General features: G+C 38.5%; 1 protein-coding gene across 9 annotated transcripts in view; it reads right to left on the bottom strand.

The window, feature by feature from the left end:
• Positions 1–21,556, bottom strand: part of myo5aa (myosin VAa) — a 63,425-nt gene that overhangs the window by 11,205 nt on the left and 30,664 nt on the right. For 4 of the 9 annotated variants that reach the window (XM_044096772.1, XM_044096770.1, XM_044096795.1 and 1 more), the window contains 16 exons: positions 21,083–21,180; positions 20,849–20,935; positions 19,862–19,970; positions 19,518–19,729; positions 17,895–18,051; positions 17,100–17,339; positions 16,755–17,003; positions 15,852–15,945; positions 14,874–15,022; positions 13,700–13,813; positions 13,434–13,568; positions 5,536–5,592; positions 5,195–5,422; positions 4,184–4,192; positions 3,667–3,767; positions 2,928–2,984 (listed from right to left, as the gene is read on the bottom strand). In XM_044096772.1, the coding sequence (XP_043952707.1) occupies positions 2,928–2,984; positions 3,667–3,767; positions 4,184–4,192; positions 5,195–5,422; positions 5,536–5,592; positions 13,434–13,568; positions 13,700–13,813; positions 14,874–15,022; positions 15,852–15,945; positions 16,755–17,003; positions 17,100–17,339; positions 17,895–18,051; positions 19,518–19,729; positions 19,862–19,970; positions 20,849–20,935; positions 21,083–21,180 (2,096 nt within the window). The remainder of the gene's footprint in view (positions 1–2,927; positions 2,985–3,666; positions 3,768–4,183; positions 4,193–5,194; positions 5,423–5,535; positions 5,593–13,433; positions 13,569–13,699; positions 13,814–14,873; positions 15,023–15,851; positions 15,946–16,754; positions 17,004–17,099; positions 17,340–17,894; positions 18,052–19,517; positions 19,730–19,861; positions 19,971–20,848; positions 20,936–21,082; positions 21,181–21,556) is intronic. The other 5 variants (XM_044096785.1, XM_044096814.1, XM_044096806.1 and 2 more) reach the window with 3 other exon arrangements.

The following is a 21,556-nucleotide window of genomic DNA, read 5'->3' as shown; positions in this document are numbered from 1 at the left end:
GCAACGAAAAGATGAAAAGAAAAGCTTAGAAACCAAAAACTTTCTTTCGAACATCATCTTCTCCACACAGTCCAGAAGTTGTTTTACAGGTACGTCTCCAAACATTAGAATATGGTGACAAAATTCAACATTTCTCATCACATATTTCAGAAACTCACATTATATAAATTCATTACACACAGAGTGAAATATTTTGAGACTTTATTTCTTATAATTTATTGATTATGGCTTAGAGATCAACTTTTTTTGAAGCCGTCTCGGAAAAGTAAAATATTGTGAAAAGTTAAAAAGTTCAATATCGGCCGATAAACCCAAAACTCCTGCAAAGGTTTCCTGAGCCTTTAAACGGTCTCTTAGTCTTTGTTACTAAAGAAGCTAGTTGTTCACACAGTGCTGGATCAGAGCACATTAATGGAAAGTTGAGTGGAAGGAAAAAGTCTGGTAGGAAAAGATGTAGCAGCAACAGAGAGAACCGCAGCCTGGAGAGGATTGTAAGGCACTGTGGACGGATGAATCCAACACTCTGGCTGCAAATGTCACTTTCCTTTAGACTTTTCATCATAATCATCAAAATTACAAGAAAAAAAAAGACTTGAAATATTTCACTCTGCATAATGAATCTACATGATATGAGTTCTAGTTTCTGAAACGAACCCATTAATGACATTTTCCATGATTGACACTTTTGAAGATGTACCTGCAGTGTCAAAGCTCAAACTTCCTGTTAAAGATCTACAGTTTACACACGACAGCAAGGATTAGTAACGGGATGATCTTGGAAACCAGCAGCAAAGAAAAGACAAAGGAATCCATCCAAAGTCTTCAATAAATCATCGTGGCGCCACATCTTTGATTGGAAATATCATCTGAAGTCCAAGAATCAGTGATGAGTGAAGCATTTAAGTTTAATATGAAAGGAAACACAGAGAAGAAACGGTGAAGAGACCCAGAAGAAGACATCTCCTTCTGGCACTACAGCCAAACACATGGCCACTTCAGAGCGCCTCAGCGCCACCTGGTGGTCTCCTTTAAGCCCTGATTAACCAGCCACAGCTCCCCATCCTCATTCAGCCCGTGGAGGTCTGGAGCTGCAGATCTGACCCACATAGAGACACGGAGGACCCAGTGAGGGACATCGTACGATACGATGGAGGACATCGTACGATACGATGGAGGACATCGTACGATACGATGGAGGACATCGTACGATACGATGGAGGACATCGTACGATGGAGGACATCATACGATGGATGACATCATACGATGGAGGACATCGCACGATGGAGGACATCATACGATGGAGGACATCATACGATGGATGACATCATACGATGGATGACATCATACGATGGATGATTACACATCCACGTCCAGCCTGAGCTGTCAGTCCAAAATACTTCTACAACGTATTAATATTGTAACATTTGGTGAGTGGACTGCAGAAAAATGAAGCATTTAAAATGTAAGTTAATTTATACTTTGTTCAGAATTAATCCTGAATGTTTTCAATATATAGTCTGCTACTTTTATCTGAACTTATGCATTCTGCAGTGAGGAATGGCATTTATCACAGTGTTTATCATTTACTGTGAAATGTGAAAAGCATTTTTAAGTCATTTTAAACAAATCTTTTTTAGGTCATATTATACCAGTAGTAGTTAACAAAATGTCTTTACTTTCCAGTCCTGCTGAGGCGTTCAAAGACAGCTTGTGCAATAGAGGTTTTCACAATCTCTTTTCTCCACTGCAAATGAGACAGTTTCCATATATCATCATATATATATCATAATATTAGATCATTATGATACAAAAATTTTTAGCTGATACAGAGACTACGATATGTACTCAATACCATTTTTTTGAAAGTGTAGGTTTATTTCTAGTTAAGGGCAAGAAGTATGATTAATTTTATGGTAATATTTTTTCCTCCTTAATTAGGGAAATATAAACAAGTATTGCAGAAATCAATCCTTACTTATTTAAAAAATAATACATAATCTAAAAACTCACTTTCCTGTTTTGCAATACAGTAGACATGATGATTCTTACGTAACTTTAAACTCTGGCAATAAGTGCAGCTTTATTTTCTTATGTGGTCATATTGCCTCAGTCTTTTTTTCTGGCCACTGATGCACCATAATTTTTCCCTCCTGTGGGACAGTAAAGGACATTACTAATATAATAATATATTTAATGGAAGTCTAATTATTTTATTTTATGCTTCTATTCTTCCATCTGGCTGCTGCTAAAACAAAGCAGCTATTCACAGCAAACATTTGCTCCAATTTAAGAATGAAATGGTGCTCACACAGAAAGCAATGGATTTTGTCATATCAATAAATTATTATTTAGTAATTATGATTACGACTACAACTTCTTAAATTTTACCCTGCATAATTATATTTGCTCTCTTTTAATACAATGTATATTTTGCAGCTAAAAAAAAAAAAGAAACAATCAAGCTGATGGAGACTAAAATATGCTGTTTTGAAAACTTCCTTAACATTTTGCAGAGCAGAATCAATAAGAAAGAGAGAAAACGAGAGGAAATAATGAATTTCATGCTCTGTGTTGAAGACACACTGCAGTCGGTGGGTTAGTCAGAACTAGAGGTTGTTTAGTTGTGCCAACCATCTGCATGCTTCGGTTCATTCTGCGATATAAATGATGGAGATCTTCAAGAAAGCTCCACTGAAAATCAGAGTCAGAATGCTCTCATTCATTCATTCATTCATTCATTCAAGGTGTTAGATCACATGCCGGAGGTCCAGAAAATGTCATGTGACTCTCTAAAACGCAGCAGTCTGAAATCAGCCGCTTCCAGCATCGGTCGTTGGGAACTTTGTCACCCCCCCCCCCTCACCCCCCCAACAGAGCGGCCATGCACGCTCAGATCCACGATGCATGAGCCGCCTTGCTCAGTTACCTCAGCCTACTCAGGAGGTCACTGACTTCCAGCGCTGGACGCACTGATCTGGGGGATCTGGGCAGGACATACAGCCGCACACTGGTTTCTCACACACAACTTTCAATGATTTGTAACAGAGGTACGTCTTAAAGGGGCAGTATCATGCATTTCCCAGGCACATAGTATAGTTTTAGAGCACAATCAACTAACTTTGTTAACTTCAATTGTCATAAAAATATATCAAATATGACTCAAAAGAAATGTAATGCCTTGAAATTGGGGCTGTGTCTCTTTAAAAGGACCTGCTTGTTCTGAAACTTCCAGGAAGTCGTCACAACATGGCTCCTCTACAACCCTTTATCAACATTTTTACTTGCGTTGCACTGAGAAGTAGCTGGCATAACGAGCTCAGCAGATGCTCAGTTCCACCAGGTGTTTGCTAATTGCTGCAGGCTAGTCTGAAGGAGCTGGGTGGGGGTGGGCGGGCTGCTCTATAATGTGAATGTTTGGCAACTGCGTCTCGAAGGCGGGGCTTGGTCCACCCAGGTGTTTTGCACAGCTGCATGGTTGCCTTGGGAGATTCTAGGATTTCTTAAACATGCATAAAAGAATCAAGGCAACGCTCCAGGTGTGTTTTACTGAGCGAACATAATAACACGATGTAATGCTAAAAAAAAGTAGATTTTACATAACACTGCCCCTTTAATGACAGAGAGGAGAGATTTAACGGAAGCAGAGCTTGGCTTAGCTGCGTTACCTGTTGGTGTCTTTGAGCCCCACGTAGGCTTGCTTCAACTCGTCGGCGTCTTTCAGTTTGTTCACATCCTGAGCAAACACCGAAGGCTCCGTCATGGTTTCCTGGAAGAGAGACAAAAACGGAGGAGGAGTCGTCAAAACGAGAAAGAACGTTAAAGTGTTCACAACACGTCAACACACTCAGACGTCCCGATCGCAAAAAGAGACTGCTGTGAAGTGATCACTGATAAACCCACGATGCGACGGTGAGAAGAAAAAAACAAAAAAAAAACAAGAGTTAAGAGAAGCTTAAGAGAAATCAATTAACAAAAAAAATTAATTTATTACCCAACCCTGGGCTACATTTTAAAAATAAATCCACCAAACCCAAACGCATGCCTCCAGTGTTTACAGCCGCAGCAGTTCTAGTTTAGGCTGTTTGCTCCTCAAGGCTTGTAGCACAACAAACAAATCAAATAGAACCATGAAAAATAAAAATCAGATCCCAAAACATGGATGACTGAATGTATCAACTGTACCTTCTCATCCTGTGGAAAAGCATGAATGGAGGAGAGAAGGTGGAGACAGAGAGTTAGACACATGGCTAGGACAGAGAGGATCTCAGCAACACAAGATGCGTTTCCATTGACCGTAAAATTGCTCAAACTGGAATCATGAAAATAAATTTGCTTAATGGAAATACTAGAATTTTGGAAAAATCATCACGTTTTTCAACTAAAACCTGATGAGGTGTGTTTTTGTTTTGTTTTTTCAAAAGTTGGTTATGGGCTGATGGAAAACGCTTGTTTTCGCCTTGCGCCAGTTTGTATCCAGCAGTAGCAAAGCGATCATTTGTCACAGCATCGCAAAGTTCATCAAAAATTGTGTGGAAGCCGTAGCGGTTCTGCAAAATCGGCAACTATAGACTCCCTGAAACGCAGCATTTAAAGGTAGCTGCTCCAAAGTATAAGGGATGTGTTGTTCATAAACACCATAAGCAATTCTTCTGATGACAGCAATCAACAGCAATTTTAACAACTTATTATTCAGGTGCACCTTTGATCGCATTTCTTGTTTAATAAATTATGTTGTTGTTTTTTTTTTTTGCATTAGCAGAATATCGAGAAAGTTTTGCGCACGTTTGTAATGGAAACGCAGCCACAGGCCGTACAGCAGCAGACATTCAGGCCACCGTTTGGCTTTGAAAACTGTGTTTTTCAAACTGTTGGCCACCAGGGGGCGCTACGTTTGGGAACCCACGTTCTGAAAGACAAACGGCAGCTGCTCAGATATGTGTTCTTTCCGTTTGACACGGAAACATGGAAATGACACCAGATCAACGAAGAAGAAACATGTTTTGGTGCGTCTCACTACAAACAGAGAACATGATGAGGTGAAGAACTGGTGGATGAAAAACAGACCCGGCATCGTCCACCTACATGCAGCTCCACAACGCCACCGTTTCTCTTTCAGATGATCACAGTAGGGGCGCCACTTGGCTTAATTTCCGCATTTAAGAAAAAAAAGAAGAAACATTTTTCCATCCTCACCTTGTGGTGCACGGCCTCCTTCTGGCTGACCAGCTGGGACCGCAGGATCAGCACCTCCTCCTTGCGGACCTCCAGCTCCTCACAGGAAGCGTTGAGCTGGTCCAGGAGCACCTTGTAAGCAGGCGAGCCCGGCGCGCCGGCGCCCGCGGCCGCGCCGCCCAGCAGGCTCTGCCTCATCTCGGCCAGGTCGTGCCTCAGCTTCTTGTTCTCCGACTCCAGCTCCTGACGCTGAGAGGCGAGCGCATCGGAGCGCCGCGGTTAGTCAGAGGCACATCGCAGCGAGCCGGCGTGTGTGTGTGTGTGTGTGTGTGTGTGTGGAATGGTCCTGATCCTCCGCTTACCTTCAGGGACTCGTACTCCAGCTCTGCACCACGAGCCTTCCTGAACTGTGCATCATCCTGAAACACACATCAAAAGAAACCGGAGATAAATAAACATAATGGACTCAGATACATGATTATATGATCATATAGACATATATCGATACACAGACACATGAGGTAGCATAAATCGGAAGGTTTTTTGTAAAGCAATTTTATGTAAAAAGTAAAACTTTCTCAACCACACTTTTTCCTTCCACTTAACATTCCATTGATATGATTGGATACATCTTTGTAACAATAACTTTCAATCATAGAAAGGACAAACAGAGTCACCTTCTTCAATAAAGACATTCATATAAAACCCAATAAATGAATAAATACAAAATTTTTTTTTTCTTTAGCTGTGCCTCCCTATATTTTTTTACTGGCCTGGTCTGTCCACCTCCATGAATGCATAGTTGTAACGCAAAGTGCTTTGGAGTCCTCTGACTTGATAAAGTGCAGGCCGTTTATTGACAGTCAAGCTAATTGTTTTTTTCTGATTGTGTAGGTCATAACATTTAAACTAAACAACCTAAATTATTATTAGTGTATCGGTTTTACATCTAAAACAAAGAGAGGAATCTTCTCCTTGGGCTGACACCTTATTGTGGTGGAGGGGTTTTAGTGCCCCAATGACCCTGGGAGCTCTGCTGTCTGGGGCTTCATGCCCAGGGCCGTGCAGAGACCTTTGGAGGGGCAGGGGCTCAACAAATTTAGAGTTGGTAAACTTTGAAAAACTAAAATATGTAATGTTTACATTGTGGCCCCTGGTTACCAGACAATGCTGTCATCTCTTAGCAACAGCTTAACAACAAATATTGTTATTGTTCAAAAAACATAAGATTTCCTTTGCTCTTTTAAAATACTACGTATCTTATTCTACTTAAGAATTGTCAAGTTGGTGAATTTTGGAGAACAGTGAAAATGTTTTATTTGCCATTAATGGTACACAGACATTGAACACAAAAGTAAAAATCTGATTTATGCATCGAGACAGTTTGTTACCAGAAAAAGAAAAAACGCTCATCTATTAGCACCAAATTAATAAGTTATATTATTGTTGTTATATTATTGTTTATAAAATATAAGTTCTTTTGAAATACTGCTCATATGCTTGGAAAATATTTTTAGAGTGGATAAACTTTGAAAAACTAAAATATCTAATGTTTACATTGTGGCCCTTGGTTACCAGAAAACGCTGTCATCTCTTAGCAACATTCTTAACAACAAATATAGTTATTGTTCAAAAAACATAAGATTTCCTCTGCTCTTTTAAAATACTACTCATCTGATTCTACTTAAGAATTGTCAAGTTGGTGAATTTTGGAGAAAAGTGAAAATGTATTTTTTTTGCCATTAATGGTACACAGACATTGAACACAAAAGTAAAAATCGGATTGAAAGTTCATGGCAGTTTGTTACCAGAAAAAAAACGCTAATCTCTTAGCACCAAATTAATAAGGAATAATATTGTTTATAAAACATAAGTTCTTTTTAAATACGCCTCATATGCTTACACAACAAATTATGAGTTGGTAAACTTTGAAAAACTAAAATATCTAATGTTTACATTGTGGCCCTTGGTTACCAGAACATGCTGTCATCTCTTAGCAACAGCTTAACAACAAATATTGTTATTGTTCAAAAAACATAAGATTTCCTCTGCTCTTTTGAAATACTGCTAAAAAATTGTCACTTTAGTTAATTTTATAGAAAAGTTAATTTTATTTTATTTTTAATCATTGATGGTAAATATACTATCAAGCAGAAATTCAACACAAAAGTAAAAATGTGATTTATACTTAATGACAGTTTGTTACCAGAAAAAGAAAAAACGCTCATCTATTAGCACCAAATTAATAAGGAATAATATTGTTTATAAAAAATAAGTTGTTTTGAAATACTACTTATATGCTTAGACAACAAATTTGGAGTTGGGAATCTTTGCAAAACTAAAATATCTAATGTTTACATTGTGGCCCTTGGTTACCAGAAAACGCTGTCATCTCTTAGCAACAGCTTAACAACAAATATTGTTATTGTTCAAAAAACATAAGATTTCCTCTGCTCTTTTGAAATATTACTCATCTTATTCTACTTAAGAATTGTCAAGTTGGTGAATTTTGGAGAAAAGTGAAAATGTTTTTATTGCCATTAATGGTACACAGACATTGAACACAAAAGTAAAAATCTGATTTATGCTTTGAGACAGTTTGTTACCAGAAAAAGAAAAAACGCTCATCTATTAGCACCAAATTAATAAGTTATATTACTGTTTATAAAATATAAGTTTTTTTGAAATACTGCTCATCAGTTTGGACACAACAAATTTAAAGTTGGTCAACTTTGAAAAACTACAATATCTAATGTTTACATTGTAGCCCTTGGTTACCAGACAACGCTGTCATCTCCTAGCAACAGCTTAACAACAAATATTGTTATTGTTCAAAAAACATAAGATTTCCTCTGCTCTTTTGAAATATTACCTATCTTATAATACTGAAGAATTGTCACTTTGGTGAATTTTACAGAAAAGTTAATTTTATTTTATTTTTTTTAATCATTGATGGTAGATATACTATAAAACAGAAATTCAACACAATAGTAAAAATCTGATTTATGCTTCATGGCAGTTTGTTACCAGAAAAAGAAAAAACGCTCATTAGCACCAAATTAATAAGGAATAATATTGTTTATAAAACGAGTTGTTTTGAAATATTGCTTTTATGCTTAGACAACAAATTTAGAGTTTGTAAACTTTGCAAAACTGAAATATCTAATGTTTGCATTGTGGTCTTGGTTACCAGAAAACGCTGTCATCTCTTAGCAACAGCTTAACAACAAATATTGTTATTGTTCAAAAAACATAACATTTCCTCTGCTCTTTTGAAACACTACTTAAAAATCGTCACTTTGGTGAATTTTACAGAAAAATTAGAATGTTTTTATTATCATTGATGGTAGATATACTATAAAACAGAAATTGAAGACAAAAGTAAAAATTTGATTTATGCTTCGTGACAGTTTGTAACCAGAAAAAGAAAAAACGCTCATCTATTAACACCAAATTAAAAAGGAATAATATTGTTCATAAAACATAAGTTGTTTTGAAATACTGCTTATCAGTTTGACAACAAATTTAGAGTTTGTAAACTTTGCTAAATTAAATATCTAATGTTTACATTGTGGCCCTTGGTTACCAGACAATGCTGTCATCTCTTAGCAACAGCTTAACAACAAGTATTGTTATTGTTCAAAAAACATAAGATTTCCTCTGCTCTTTTAAAACACTACATATCTTATACTTAAAAATTGTCACTTTGGTGAATTTTGGAGAATTTGAAAATGTTTTTTTTTTTTTTTGCCAGTAATGGTACACAGACATTGACAACAAAAGTAAAAATCTGATTTATACTTCGTGGCTGTTTGTTACCAGAAAAAGAAAAAAACACAAATCTTTTAGCACCAAATTAATAAGGAATAATATTGTTCATAAAACATAAGTTGTTTTGATATATTGCTTATATGCTTAGACAACAAATTTAGAGTTTGTAAACTTTGCAAAACTAACATATCTAATGTTTGCATTGTGGTCTTGGTTACCAGAAAACGCTGTCATCTCTTAGCAACAGCTTAACAACAAATATTGTTATTGTTCAAAAAACATAACATTTCCTCTGCTCTTTTGAAACACTACTTAAAAATCGTCACTTTGGTGAATTTTACAGAAAAATTAGAATGTTTTTATTATCATTGATGGTAGATATACTATAAAATAGAAATTGAAGACAAAAGTAAAAATTTGATTTATGCTTCGTGACAGTTTGTAACCAGAAAAAGAAAAAACGCTCATCTATTAACACCAAATTAAAAAGGAATAATATTGTTCATAAAACATAAGTTGTTTTGAAATACTGCTTATATGCTTAGACAACAAATTTAGAGTTTGTAAACTTTGCTAAATTAAATATCTAATGTTTACATTGTGGCCCTTGGTTACCAGACAATGCTGTCATCTCTTAGCAACAGCTTAACAACAAGTATTGTTATTGTTCAAAAAACATAAGATTTCCTCTGCTCTTTTAAAACACTACATATCTTATACTTAAAAATTGTCACTTTGGTGAATTTTGGAGAATTTGAAAATGTTTTTTCTTTTTTTGCCAGTAATGGTACACAGACATTGACAACAAAAGTAAAAATCTGATTTACACTTCGTGGCTGTTTGTTACCAGAAAAAGAAAAAAACACTAATCTTTTAGCACCAAATTAATAAGGAATAATATTGTTCATAAAACATAAGTTGTTTTGATATATTGCTTATATGCTTAGACAACAAATTTAGAGTTTGTAAACTTTGCAAAACTAACATATCTAATGTTTGCATTGTGGTCTTGGTTACCAGAAAACGCTGTCATCTCTTAGCAACATTCTTAACAACAAATATAGTTATTGTTCAAAAAACATAAGATTTCCTCTGCTCTTTTAAAATACTACTCATCTGATTCTACTTAAGAATTGTCAAGTTGGTGAATTTTGGAGAAAAGTGAAAATGTTTTTGTTTTTTTTACCATTAATGGTACACAGACATTGAACACAAAAGTAAAAATCGGATTGAAACTTCATGGCAGTTTGTTACCAGAAAAAAAAACGCTCATCTCTTAGCACCAAATTAATAAGGAATAATATTGTTTATAAAACATAAGTTCTTTTGAAATACTGCTTATATGCTTACACAACAAATTTAGAGTTTGTAAACTTTGCAAAACTAAAATATGTAATGTTTACATTGTGGCCTTTGCTTACCAGACAACGCTGTCATCTCTTAGCAACAGCTTAACAACAAGTATTGTTATTGTTCAAAAAACATAAGATTTCCTCTGCTCTTTTGAAATACTATGTATCTCAGGGCCGTGCAGAGACCTTTGGAGGGGCAGGGGCTCAAATTTAAAAAAGGTGCACATTGAACAAAAACACTGTACAACAACATACCAACAACCCATATTAATCAATAATCTAACTGGATCCTACTACATCATTGCCATGCCAAGTAAATATAGTGTAAAATTTCCCCAACAGTTATAAAGTTTCTGTTTCTGCTGCTGACAGTCCTGGAGGGCTGAGTTAATCTGAGACTGTAGCTCCTCTGATCAGAGGAGAGAAAGTCTCTGGTTAGGAAGTTATGAAATAAGCAAAATTGCTGCCATTTTACTAATTAAGCCCCAATGAAATCTATTTAACTTCTAGAACAACCTGGATGCAGAATGATTTATAGATCTAAAGAGCTCAAAGGGGATAACTCTATATAATAGTTTGATGTTAAACCTTTGAGACCTAGAATTATAAGACTGGAATATCAAGATAAAGAAACTCATAGGGGCCATTTAGGGGCCTCCAAACATTCAGGGGCCTCCAGACACTCAGGGGCCCCTAGAAATGGTTTAATTGTAACACAGACCATAGATCTAAACCTGTAGCATTATTTATAGAGAATGACAATGTTATTATATTTTATTTAATGCATTCAGCTGAGAAAAATAAATAGTACATTTAGGATTTAATTAGGAAGTTTACTTTGTAAAAGTTTAAAGAATCATCTTGATAGTTTGATTGTTGTGTTACCATGGCTACAATATGGTGTAATCTTTGTGTTTCAATTAGGTTTGTTCACAAATACATCACAGCAAATAACCAATAATCAGTGATTGATTTTAAACTCAGCCAATAAACCTGGTCTCCCTCTCACAGATTCACCTTATCAATATTTAAACTTGTTAGTGATGCTGAGGTTCTTAATAGGACGGGTTCTGGGGGGAGGAGGGTTCTGTCTAAGGCCCCATATTACCTTGGGCCGCCCTGCATGAACAGCCACTGCGATGCACATCTCTGGAATCTACCTGGAATCTTCCTGGAATCAACCTGGAATCCCCCAGTGGCCCCTGTCAGTCCCCCGATGCTTTAGAGACATTTTGATTCATTTCATTGTGGCGTGTTTGGCTTTTTGCTGCAGTTCTAATTATTGCTACAATATTTTCTCTGATGTTTATTTTGTGAAGTCTAAATGCTCTAATTGGGCCGAATCTTCCTTTAACACTTGAGGTTCTGCAGTAACTTCTATTTACAGCCGGGAACCTCCAGCCCAGATCCTGTCAGCAGCGGCTTCAACCCGCCTGGTAGAAACGTTAAGGAGAAGCAGAGCGAGCAGTCAATACGTGGTACCACCCGGTACCAGGTGGTACCGGGGCTTCGAGCTGCGTTGATCAAGGGTGACAGCCGGTACCGTGTGTTACAGACATTCTTTTTATCTGTCGGTGGGACCGACCCAGATTGCCTGTAGTGAACCGAACCGGGCTTTTAGCAGAATGATGAAGTTAAAGTCAGAAGTTTTCTCTGCAGCTGAAGCATTTCTGTGTTTAGGGTGAGGCGGGTTTTGTCCTGCTATTGCAAGGATTATAAAAATATAAATAGAAACAGTTTTTCTAACGTCAACATCAGACCTACATTTTTATTCACAAACCAGTGTATGAAAAAAAATATTCTTGCCCATAATTTGATGACACAGATCCGCCCCCTCCTCCTCCTCACCATGGACCCAATGTCTGAACAACATGGAGGCTCTGAGAGTCATTATTAGACTGAGGGCAGTCAGACTAGTTTTTTTAACTAAATTATTTTATTTAGCTAAATATTATTGCTGAGGGGCACAAACAGGCCTTCTGACATACAGATTAAAAAGAAAAAATTAAAAAACCTTTTTTTGGAAAAAAACCCCCAAAAAACCTCAAAAAGGGCCCTAGGGGATCAAGGATAAAAAGGGCAGGGGCTCAAGCCCCCTTCGCCTCCCCCCTCTGCACGTGCCTGTTCATGCCCCTGGTAGGGTCACCCAAGGCAGACAGGTCCTAGGTGAGGGACCAGGCAAAGTGCAGCCCAAAGACCCTATGATGAGAAATAACATTGGGCTTGGTGTTTCCTCGCCCGGAGGCGGATCACTGGAGCCCCACTCTGGAGCCAGGCCCGGAGGGGCGGCACGATGGCGAGCGCCTGGTGGCCGGGCTTTTACCCATGGACCCTGGCGGTCCGATCCTCGGTTGCAGAAGCTCTTGGGACGTGGAATGTCACCTTTCTGGTGGGGAAGGAGCCGGAGCCAGTGTGTGAGGATGAGAGGTTCTGTCTAGAAATAGTTAGACGCCTGGCTCTGGTTCTGGAACAAGTCTACTTGAGAGGGGCTGGACGTACTTCCACTCTGGAGTTGCCAGCTGTGAGAGGCATTGGGGAGGAGTGGGCATACTTGTTGCTCCCCATCTCGCCGCCTGTACGTTGGGGTTAACCCCGGCGAACAAGAGGGTAGCCTCCCTCCGCCTATAGGTGGGGGGGACGGGTTTTGACTGTTGTTTGTGCTTATGGGCCGAACGACAGTTCAGATTACCCACCCTTCATGGGGACTCCCTGGTTCTGCTGGAGGACTTCAAAGCTCATGTGGGCAACGACAGTGAGACCTGGAAGAAGTGGCTGGGGAGAGGGAAGTCTGGGCCTCCCTTCTGAAGCTGCTAGCCCCGCGACCCGACCCCGGATAAGCGGAAGAAGATGGATGGATGGATGGATGAACAAAGATTTACCAAATAAAGTCTATTGTTACGACCAATCATGGATTCCTGTAAAAACTTTGTTCACCAAAGTTCAAATGTTGACCACTTTCACAGAGTGTAGGAATATCAAATTCCATCAAAATGATCACAAACACTCAAAATATGTCAGTCTGTCTGTCATAGATTTCAACACGAGTTTCTCTTTTTGAAATGAATTTTTTTTTAACTCATCAGAGGCACTAGAAAACAAATTGCAGGTAAAACCAGGGTGAAGTGAGGGCGTCCTACCCTGGCTCTAGCCCGCTGGAACTGCTCCTCTCTGTTCTCCAGTTCGTTGCGCAGCGACTGCTTCTCCTGCTCCAGCTCCGTAACGCGTTTCTGCAGCTTCAGGGTCAGCGAGGTGTCCATTCCTCGTGTCACGTCCTGAGTGACACAGATATGCAACAACAGTGACAAGTTTACCAGCAAAACTCCGTTTTCCACACGTTCTGGAGCATTAGCAGATGTCTTATGCTGGTGTCTTTCTGAACACGAGTTGCCGTCAGGCGCCTTACTTCGCCAACGCGGGAACCGTCCTCTAATTCGGCGTACTCTGAGTTGTACGTGTACTCCGACTCGTTGCTGCTGTGGGTGGAGTCTGTTCTCCTGTGGCCCGGTTTGGAGACGTTCTGCCCACACAAGAACAGATGATTCTTTAATTTAAAAGAAATCAAAACAAAACAACAATCCTTTTATGTCATTAGAAAACACTAATCCTTCAGGTTTCTTTTGTGCTTTTCTTGGCTGTAACAGTAAATTTTATCACTGAGGAACAAACCGAAGACCACGAACTCTGAAAATGTCCCTCCATCAAATGAAACATTTTAGGAAACATTTTTCTGTACAAGCGAGGGAATTAATCTGACTGTAACCATCATAAAGAATAAATAAAATTAAATAAAAAAAAACTGAACTAACAGAGGAAACAAATATGGAAGAAGAAAAATAAGAAACTAATACACAAAAGCAAAAAGTCCAAATAACACGGGACTTTTGTTACTTTTCATAAACTCAATTTTAAAAAATGGAAAATATTTTTGACAACAAATATTCTCTACATATTTTCAGTTTAAAGCTTTTACAGTTTATTTTTTTGTTCCTACAAACAACAAGGTTTCAAAAACTTTTCCCATTAATACCAAGTTTAAATAAAATGTAAAATAAAGAACAACTAATGATTATTTTAATAATCAATTACTGTGACGATTAATTGATTCATCAGATAAATTGATCAAAGCTTATTTTGTACAAATATTATTACTGCATGGAAAATGCAAATAATTAAATTAGTTTATTAAAGTAGAAAAATATTTTATTGGCTAAAATGCAATAATGCAGCATTTATTTAGTGAAAGCTTGATTATTTGTAGCAAATTATTCATATATTTTTTTTTTTTACAGAATTTGAACCAGGTGAAGCTAAAACTATGACACTTTTACCTTAAATGCAAAATGTATAGATATATTTGTACAGTTCTGACTTAATTACGGCTCTGAATATGTTGTTCCTTTAGCAAACTGGAGTTTAGTTTACAATTAATCAATTACTAAATGAGTCAATCGTTTCAGTAACCGATTAATCACGGGAAATCCGATTAATCGTTTCTTTTCTTATGCGTGCTGTGGAACCGTAGTGGAAACGTCCGGTCCGTGTGACCCGGCCTCTGCTGGCGTGTGCGCTCTCCTCACCGTGGAGTGAGCCAGCTCCTCCTTCAGGTCGTCGTATTTCTCCTCCAGGCGCAGGTGTTCGGTCAGCAGGTTCTGGTAGCGGGAGCGCTCCTCGTTCAGATCCGTCTCCAGCTGCTGGGTCTCCTGCGCGATCGCGCGAGTCATTTTCTCTGGCGGGATGACACAGAGGACAACTTTTGTTTTCTTCTCTTTATTTGGGGAAATACACAAACAGTGAAAAACATTCATGACATCATTCGTTTTCCCAGTTTTTGGGGGGTTTTTTAACAAAAAGAACTAAATGAAGTGCTGCGGTTTGGTTTTTAACCACTTTTTGGTCATTGTTTTGTTTTGTTTCGTTTTTTTAAACTGGCCACTTACAAAACAATAAAGTATTTTTTTATTATATGCACATACATCCCAATGGTCCAGAATCAGGTCACCTAGATATATTGTTCGCCCTCTTAAAGGGAACATTTGAGCCACATTTAGCGTTGACATGTTTATCAAGTTTAATCCAGTTTAACCCAGGAATTTTAAATAACTTGACTAAAAAAACATGGCAGCCATTGGCTTTTGCTGAACCACAGAGCAGAGCCGGGCCAAGCCTTTTTGGGGCCCTAAGCAGATTTTAATTTGGGGCCCCCTGCATCATACCATGTCAGCCCAGATGATATGTTGGTATCACATTAACCTTGCAAGAGCAGCAAACAAGCAAAGATGCTCCAATTAATTTTTATGAATAATTTTGAACTTTAACTGGCAAGTTAGATGTTGTTTTCGTGCTGGTGTCACAAAAACAAAAAATAAAATAAATTGCACTGCGATCTTCTATCCAAATTCTCACCATACATGTTGATCCAGTATACATTTGCACAGGGATTTTCATATTCACTTCTTCTCAACTTTTAAACTAAACAATCGTACTGATGAATGACAGATGAAGCTTTCTTCATTTTTCCTGCCGTAACAAAGTTATCAGTAGGATGTGAAACACACCTGTCATCTGCTGACTCTGTTCCTGAATCATCCGGTTCAGGTCGTCTTTCTCTTTCTTCAGCAGGCCGTTCTGGTCCTTCAGCTCGGAAACCATCTGAACAGAAGGAAACGATTCGTGAAATATTGGGAGGGAGGAAGTCTGTGTCTCTCTGTGACGCGATTCCGGATGAAGTGGAAGATGCGCCAATCAAACCATAAAAACACACCAACTAAAAATGTAACTAAAAAGATTAAGTACAAATCCGATGAGTGTTTCAGCGCAGTGGTCTCAACCTGCAGTCCTCGAGGTCCGGTTGTCCTACAACTTTGGACCTTCTGTTGACAACTTAGTGAGTTGTCAGACTTCTCTAGTAACTTAAAAAAAAAAACAATAACTATTTTTCTGTTACTGGAGAGACGTGGAAGCTCAGAATCTTGAATAAATCATTAAAACATCCGATGGTGTCAAATACAATAAATAAATTGACTTAAAAATCTGAATTGCCAGGTAGTCTTTTTAAAAAAAATCTGTGACTGGCCTAAAAATTGCAATCGGGTGCCTCCTTAAAATGAAGCTCAACCTCTTTGGGAGAATCTGAAGGTTTTGGACATTTATTCTGCTCCGTCTCGACGTCCAAGTGCAATTTCTTCTGACACCTAAATAAGATTTTTTTTTTAAATCCTCTTCCTCTGTTGCCCACATAAAGGCATCAGATGAAAATAATACTTTGAAACTAAGTCACATACCAGCTATCGTTTCTATTTATAGCATTTTTATCAAACACAGTCTCAGGAGGCAGACGTGAGACGTAAAAGTTAAAAATAAACACTCAGCTGTGAAACTGAAAACACACACACACACACCCACACACACACAAAAACAAACAAACAAACAAAATGAAAAATCAGGAAAAGATGCCATACCTTTTCCATTTCGTCCCTGTACTTTTGCGCCCAGTCCTCGATGGTCTTCTTCTCCTGCTGCGTGACGCTCAGCTCCTTCCTCAGCTTCTCCAGCTCCTCCAGCAGAGACGACACCTGGTTGGTTTTGTTCTTGGCGTCCTCCTCCACCCCTCGCAGGCGGCCCAGCTCGCCGCGCATGCGCTCGCTCTCGGAGGCGTACGAACTCTCCAGAGAGACCAGTCTCTCGCTGATCACCCGGTTGTCCTTGTTCTGTAACCACAGGGCGCACAAATCCCGTTGGAAAAACTGTTGGGAGTCTCAAATAAAGACGAGGATCAACCAAAACGGAGAGCGGACGCTCGTCACCTGCTCGTCGATCTTCCTCTGCAGCTGCATGATTTTGTTTTCCATGCCTTTGTTGAGCTTCTTGAAGTGCTCCACCGAGCGAGCCTCGATTTTCAGCTTCTTCAGCTCCCGCTTGGCTCTCATCCTGCGGATGCAGCACTGCAGGTAGACGATGGCCTCCAGGCAGCGCTTGTACCAGCAGCGGGCCAACCAGCCGCGGACGTGCTTCTGAATGATGACCGCCTTGTGCTCCCGCAGCAGCTGCACACGGCGGGGGACAGAGACTTTGAATTACAGAACCGAAAGAGGCGCGTGGAGAACTACGCAGATTTGAACGTAGGCCTGTTCCAATAAATCAATAAATCAGCATGACGAGCTGAAATGAGCTCAATAAATTCTGTTTTCATCATTTATCGTTTTTCTCTCTCCATACCAAAAACTGGACGACAAAAGTCTTCAATCTGGTCCTTTGTGATATTTACAGACACTTCATAATTCATTGCATTTGTTGTTTTGTTTGTTTACTTTAAATATTTAAAATGTCTCCTAATCCAAGTATTAAATATCCATTAGAATTTAAAGCGTATTGATCGTTGCGAGTGTGTTGTTGCGTTGTGGTTTCATAACTATTATATCACTTGAAAACTGCCTCAAAACAACAATATTATCATTTATTCCAATACCTTCTGGGACAATTTATCGTCCAACAATAGCAACAACCCTGCTATGTTGTTGCTATGGTAACAGGCCTGTCTGAATGATTGCCCTGATGACGTAAAAACATGAACGAATGTGTCATCGTGTGCCGGGTCTCACCGCCTGGTACTTCTGCCGGGCCATGTAGGCTCTGAGGATGGTCTGCATGGCCAGCGCAGCAGCCTGCTTCTGCCTGAAGCGTTTCCGCTCCACACACATCCTCTGGTACTTCTGGATGATGGTGGCCGCCTGAGTGCGCCGCATGAACTTTGCCAAACTGTCCGGAAACACAAAGAGGGTTTTTTTTCCCTTTTCCTACACATAACTTCAACTCTTTCTTTAGATTCTTTAGCTCCAGTATAGGGAAAACATTTGCCACTGGCGAGCCTGTTTGCACAAAATAAACATCTATGTCCTTTTTCTCTTTAAATTACCTTTGATAACCTCGTTTTGCTGCTAGTTTTTTACGGGTTGTTTTGCAGTTTAACGTGTGAAGTGAAGCCAGTGGCCATTTCACATCATGCATCATTTCAGACCAACCAGGACAATATTTTTCACTTGCAATTGAGAACTTACAATTTAAAATCATTTAGGGTTGTAGCTAACAGTTATTTTAGAAATCAATTATTCTAGTCAATATTGAGTAGCCGATTAACTGTATAGAAGAATATAAACAAATTTAATTCCATTTTTTTAAAGAAGAATGTAATTTTTATTGTTTGAAATGGAACAACGTGGCTTTTCTTTAGTTAACTCTTGATTATTTGTTGCAAAAAAACAAACAAAAATAATCTTAATCAAACTGATCAACATGTAAAAAGCTCAGTGCTTTTGGCTTGACTTATTAAAACAGTATATAGCTAATCTGTTGATTATTTGTGGAAAACCAGATTTTTTTTTATTTACAGAATTTGAATCAAGTGAAGTTAAAACGGTACCATTTGAGACGTTCTGGGTAGAAAATATTTACTGACAGTTTCTTTTCATCTTAAATAAAAAATGTGTATTTTTTGTACAGTTTTGCCTTAATTACTGCTCTGAATATGCTGTTCTCTAAGAAAATGGCCTTTTTTTTTTTTTAGTTTGTACACTCCAGTTAATGATTAATCAATTACTAAATTAGTTGATGATTATTTCAACAATCGATTCATCACGGTTAATCGTTTCGGTCCCAACATCTTTTTCTATATTTCTAGAGAGCCATGAGCAAATTCCTCTGCATTAATTCAGTAAATGCATCATAAAAATAAAGCAGGAGGCTGTTTGAAATTATTGTGGCTCAATCGGGAGTCAATCCATGTTTCATTATGAGTCGACTTCCACAAATGGTTACAGGAACGGAAATAAAGAAAGAGAACTTCCAAACAATAATGTACAAGTAAATTTGACATGTGATTTTAGTTTTATTCCTCTCTATAATTCATGAAATATTGTTTAAAAAAATAGAAATATAAACTGATCTATAAATCACAAGGCGAGGAAAATATTTGTACCGTATGGAAACAAGTAGAAGGAACAAATTAGGGGTAAAAATGGTTTGAGAGGCCAGTTGACTCACAGCCTTTTGCCATCGTTGTTCTGATTTTTCTGACTCCGCCCACTATTTTCCTCTTTTAATAATCATCATGCCAGTGTGTTGCTTGACTTATTGATGCACTGAGTTAATGAAACTCCTCAGTTTCCACATTCTGTAGCGTAAACCTGAGCTGTTGCTGACCCGGACAGCAAAGCGTCAGGACCTACCAGCGGGCCTGGTATCCCCTGGTGAACCTCTGAATGGTGATGGCGGCGCTGCGCTGGCGCAGGTACTTCTTGCGTGCCAGCCAGCAGCGGATGGTCTTCTGGATGCGGATGCAGGCGGCGCGCAGCTTGTCCGCTCTCAGCTTTTCCAGGTACGCCACCTGGCCGGCCCTGAAGAAGATCTTAGTTTTACCGAACTGATACTTATCCTGGTCCTGAGGAGACAGAAGTAAAGAACGGAGAGCGCAGAAAAGAGGAGAGTCACCGTTTGTGGGGTCTTTTTATTTATTTTTTTTTAAATAAAGCACATTGTGAGCAGTACAGTGTAACATTAAAGTCAGTCTGACCTGTACTAATTTCTCCAGAACGTTCTTGCAGGTCAGCTTCCTATCAGGGAGTACATCTTTCTGCTTCATCAGCACTCTGTAGCGACTGAAGAACTCCTGGTACGTCCATCTGGCAAAACACACAGAAAACTGAGCACTTCCTTCTTATCATTATGGAATATACAGCTATGGTGAAAGGACAGTACACAACTTTTAAGCTCTACACTTTCAGGTATTTCTTTGTAGTTATTAGAAACTTTTCGCCAACTTTTCATCACTTTTGTTTCATACTTGATGACGGTGTGATTCAGCACACATTAGCTTGAATTAAAGTCATTTAAAAACTGGTGATAATCAGATAATCTATATATTGAAACTCTAAAGTATGTTTAATAAATGATCTGTGTAGAATAAACTGTTACAAAGCATAGAGATAGAGAGCGTCCAAAATGGTAATTGTTGACCAACAAATGAAATCGTTTGTTGGTCATTGCCTCCACCAACAAACAAAACCATCAGAATACACCGACAACAACCACCCTCTTCAGTGAGGACGTTGTGACCGACGACTCTTCCACTTTTAGATGTTTGACATCGACTAATAGTTATAGTTAATCAAAAAAAGCTTCCTGTAGTTGGAGAAAGTCAACAAATGAGTTTTTCTGACAGTGAAATCTTAGTTTTTAAATCAAATGTTAAGTCTGAGAGCTGCTATTGTAGAAATAAAAGCAACATCTTCTGCTGTGGTGCACTCGTGCATCTTGAAGCTTGTCAAAATGATGTTACTTTTAGACAAATACATTATTCGATTTTACTGCATGAGTAGATTCCCAGATGTATACATAAAGTTTTATTTTGTAATAATTACCAATGTATCCATAAATACGTGGAGCCTTGTTACTTATAGCACTTCTAAAGAGATCAGACTGATCACACCTTTACACAATCCCATCAGAAAGCTGCGGCTGTTTTAGTTTTTCATTTTTTATTGTAAGGATGTTTGGGTACCTGGACGGGAAGCCGGCCGCAGATATGCGGATGGTTTCCAGGACGCCACAAGCTCTGAGCTGCTGCACTGCTCGCTTTGGATCAAACCTGCCAACGACACGTAACCACAGTCAGCATGTTGGTCTGCAGGCACACTGGAGCAAAACAGAACGACTGGGCTACATTATAGGCGAGGGAGTAAATTTAAAGAAAAAAAACAATGCAGGGAGAAGAAAGTAGGGAGAGGAGACTCACGAGAAGGCCAGTTTGAAGTCGTTGGGTTTGATGCAGCGGACGTAGTGTGGAGTGGTGGCATTCAGAGTCTCCATCAACATCTGGAGCGAGTTACGAAACTACAAGAGAGAACCAGCGACTGTTTCAGTGATTGATTGTTCAAACAATTAATCGATTAATCGCATCAAAAATATTGTCACATATGCACATTTTTCACTCAGCGTTTGTTTTAATATAACATTATATAATATAATATTAGAAATAGATTAAATGATAAGAAAATAAACGTTCCATTACCTGACAGGCAATAATGAAGCTTTACTTTAGTGAATTTGAACTGGGTGCAGCCAACACTGCTCTAAATATGTTTTTTTTATTTTTATCAATGAATCATTGATAATTACTTCAATAATCGATTAATCACGATTAAACGATACAGTACTATAAAGAACATGTTTTTTTTTCTATTTGTGATCAGGTGTGTGTCTGTATGTG

Source organism: Gambusia affinis, linkage group LG02 (genome assembly GCF_019740435.1).
Source record: "Gambusia affinis linkage group LG02, SWU_Gaff_1.0, whole genome shotgun sequence".
In the NCBI taxonomy this organism is placed as follows: domain Eukaryota; kingdom Metazoa; phylum Chordata; class Actinopteri; order Cyprinodontiformes; family Poeciliidae; genus Gambusia; species Gambusia affinis.
Note: the sequence above shows the minus strand (reverse complement) of the source record. Positions and strands in the feature narration are given on the sequence as shown.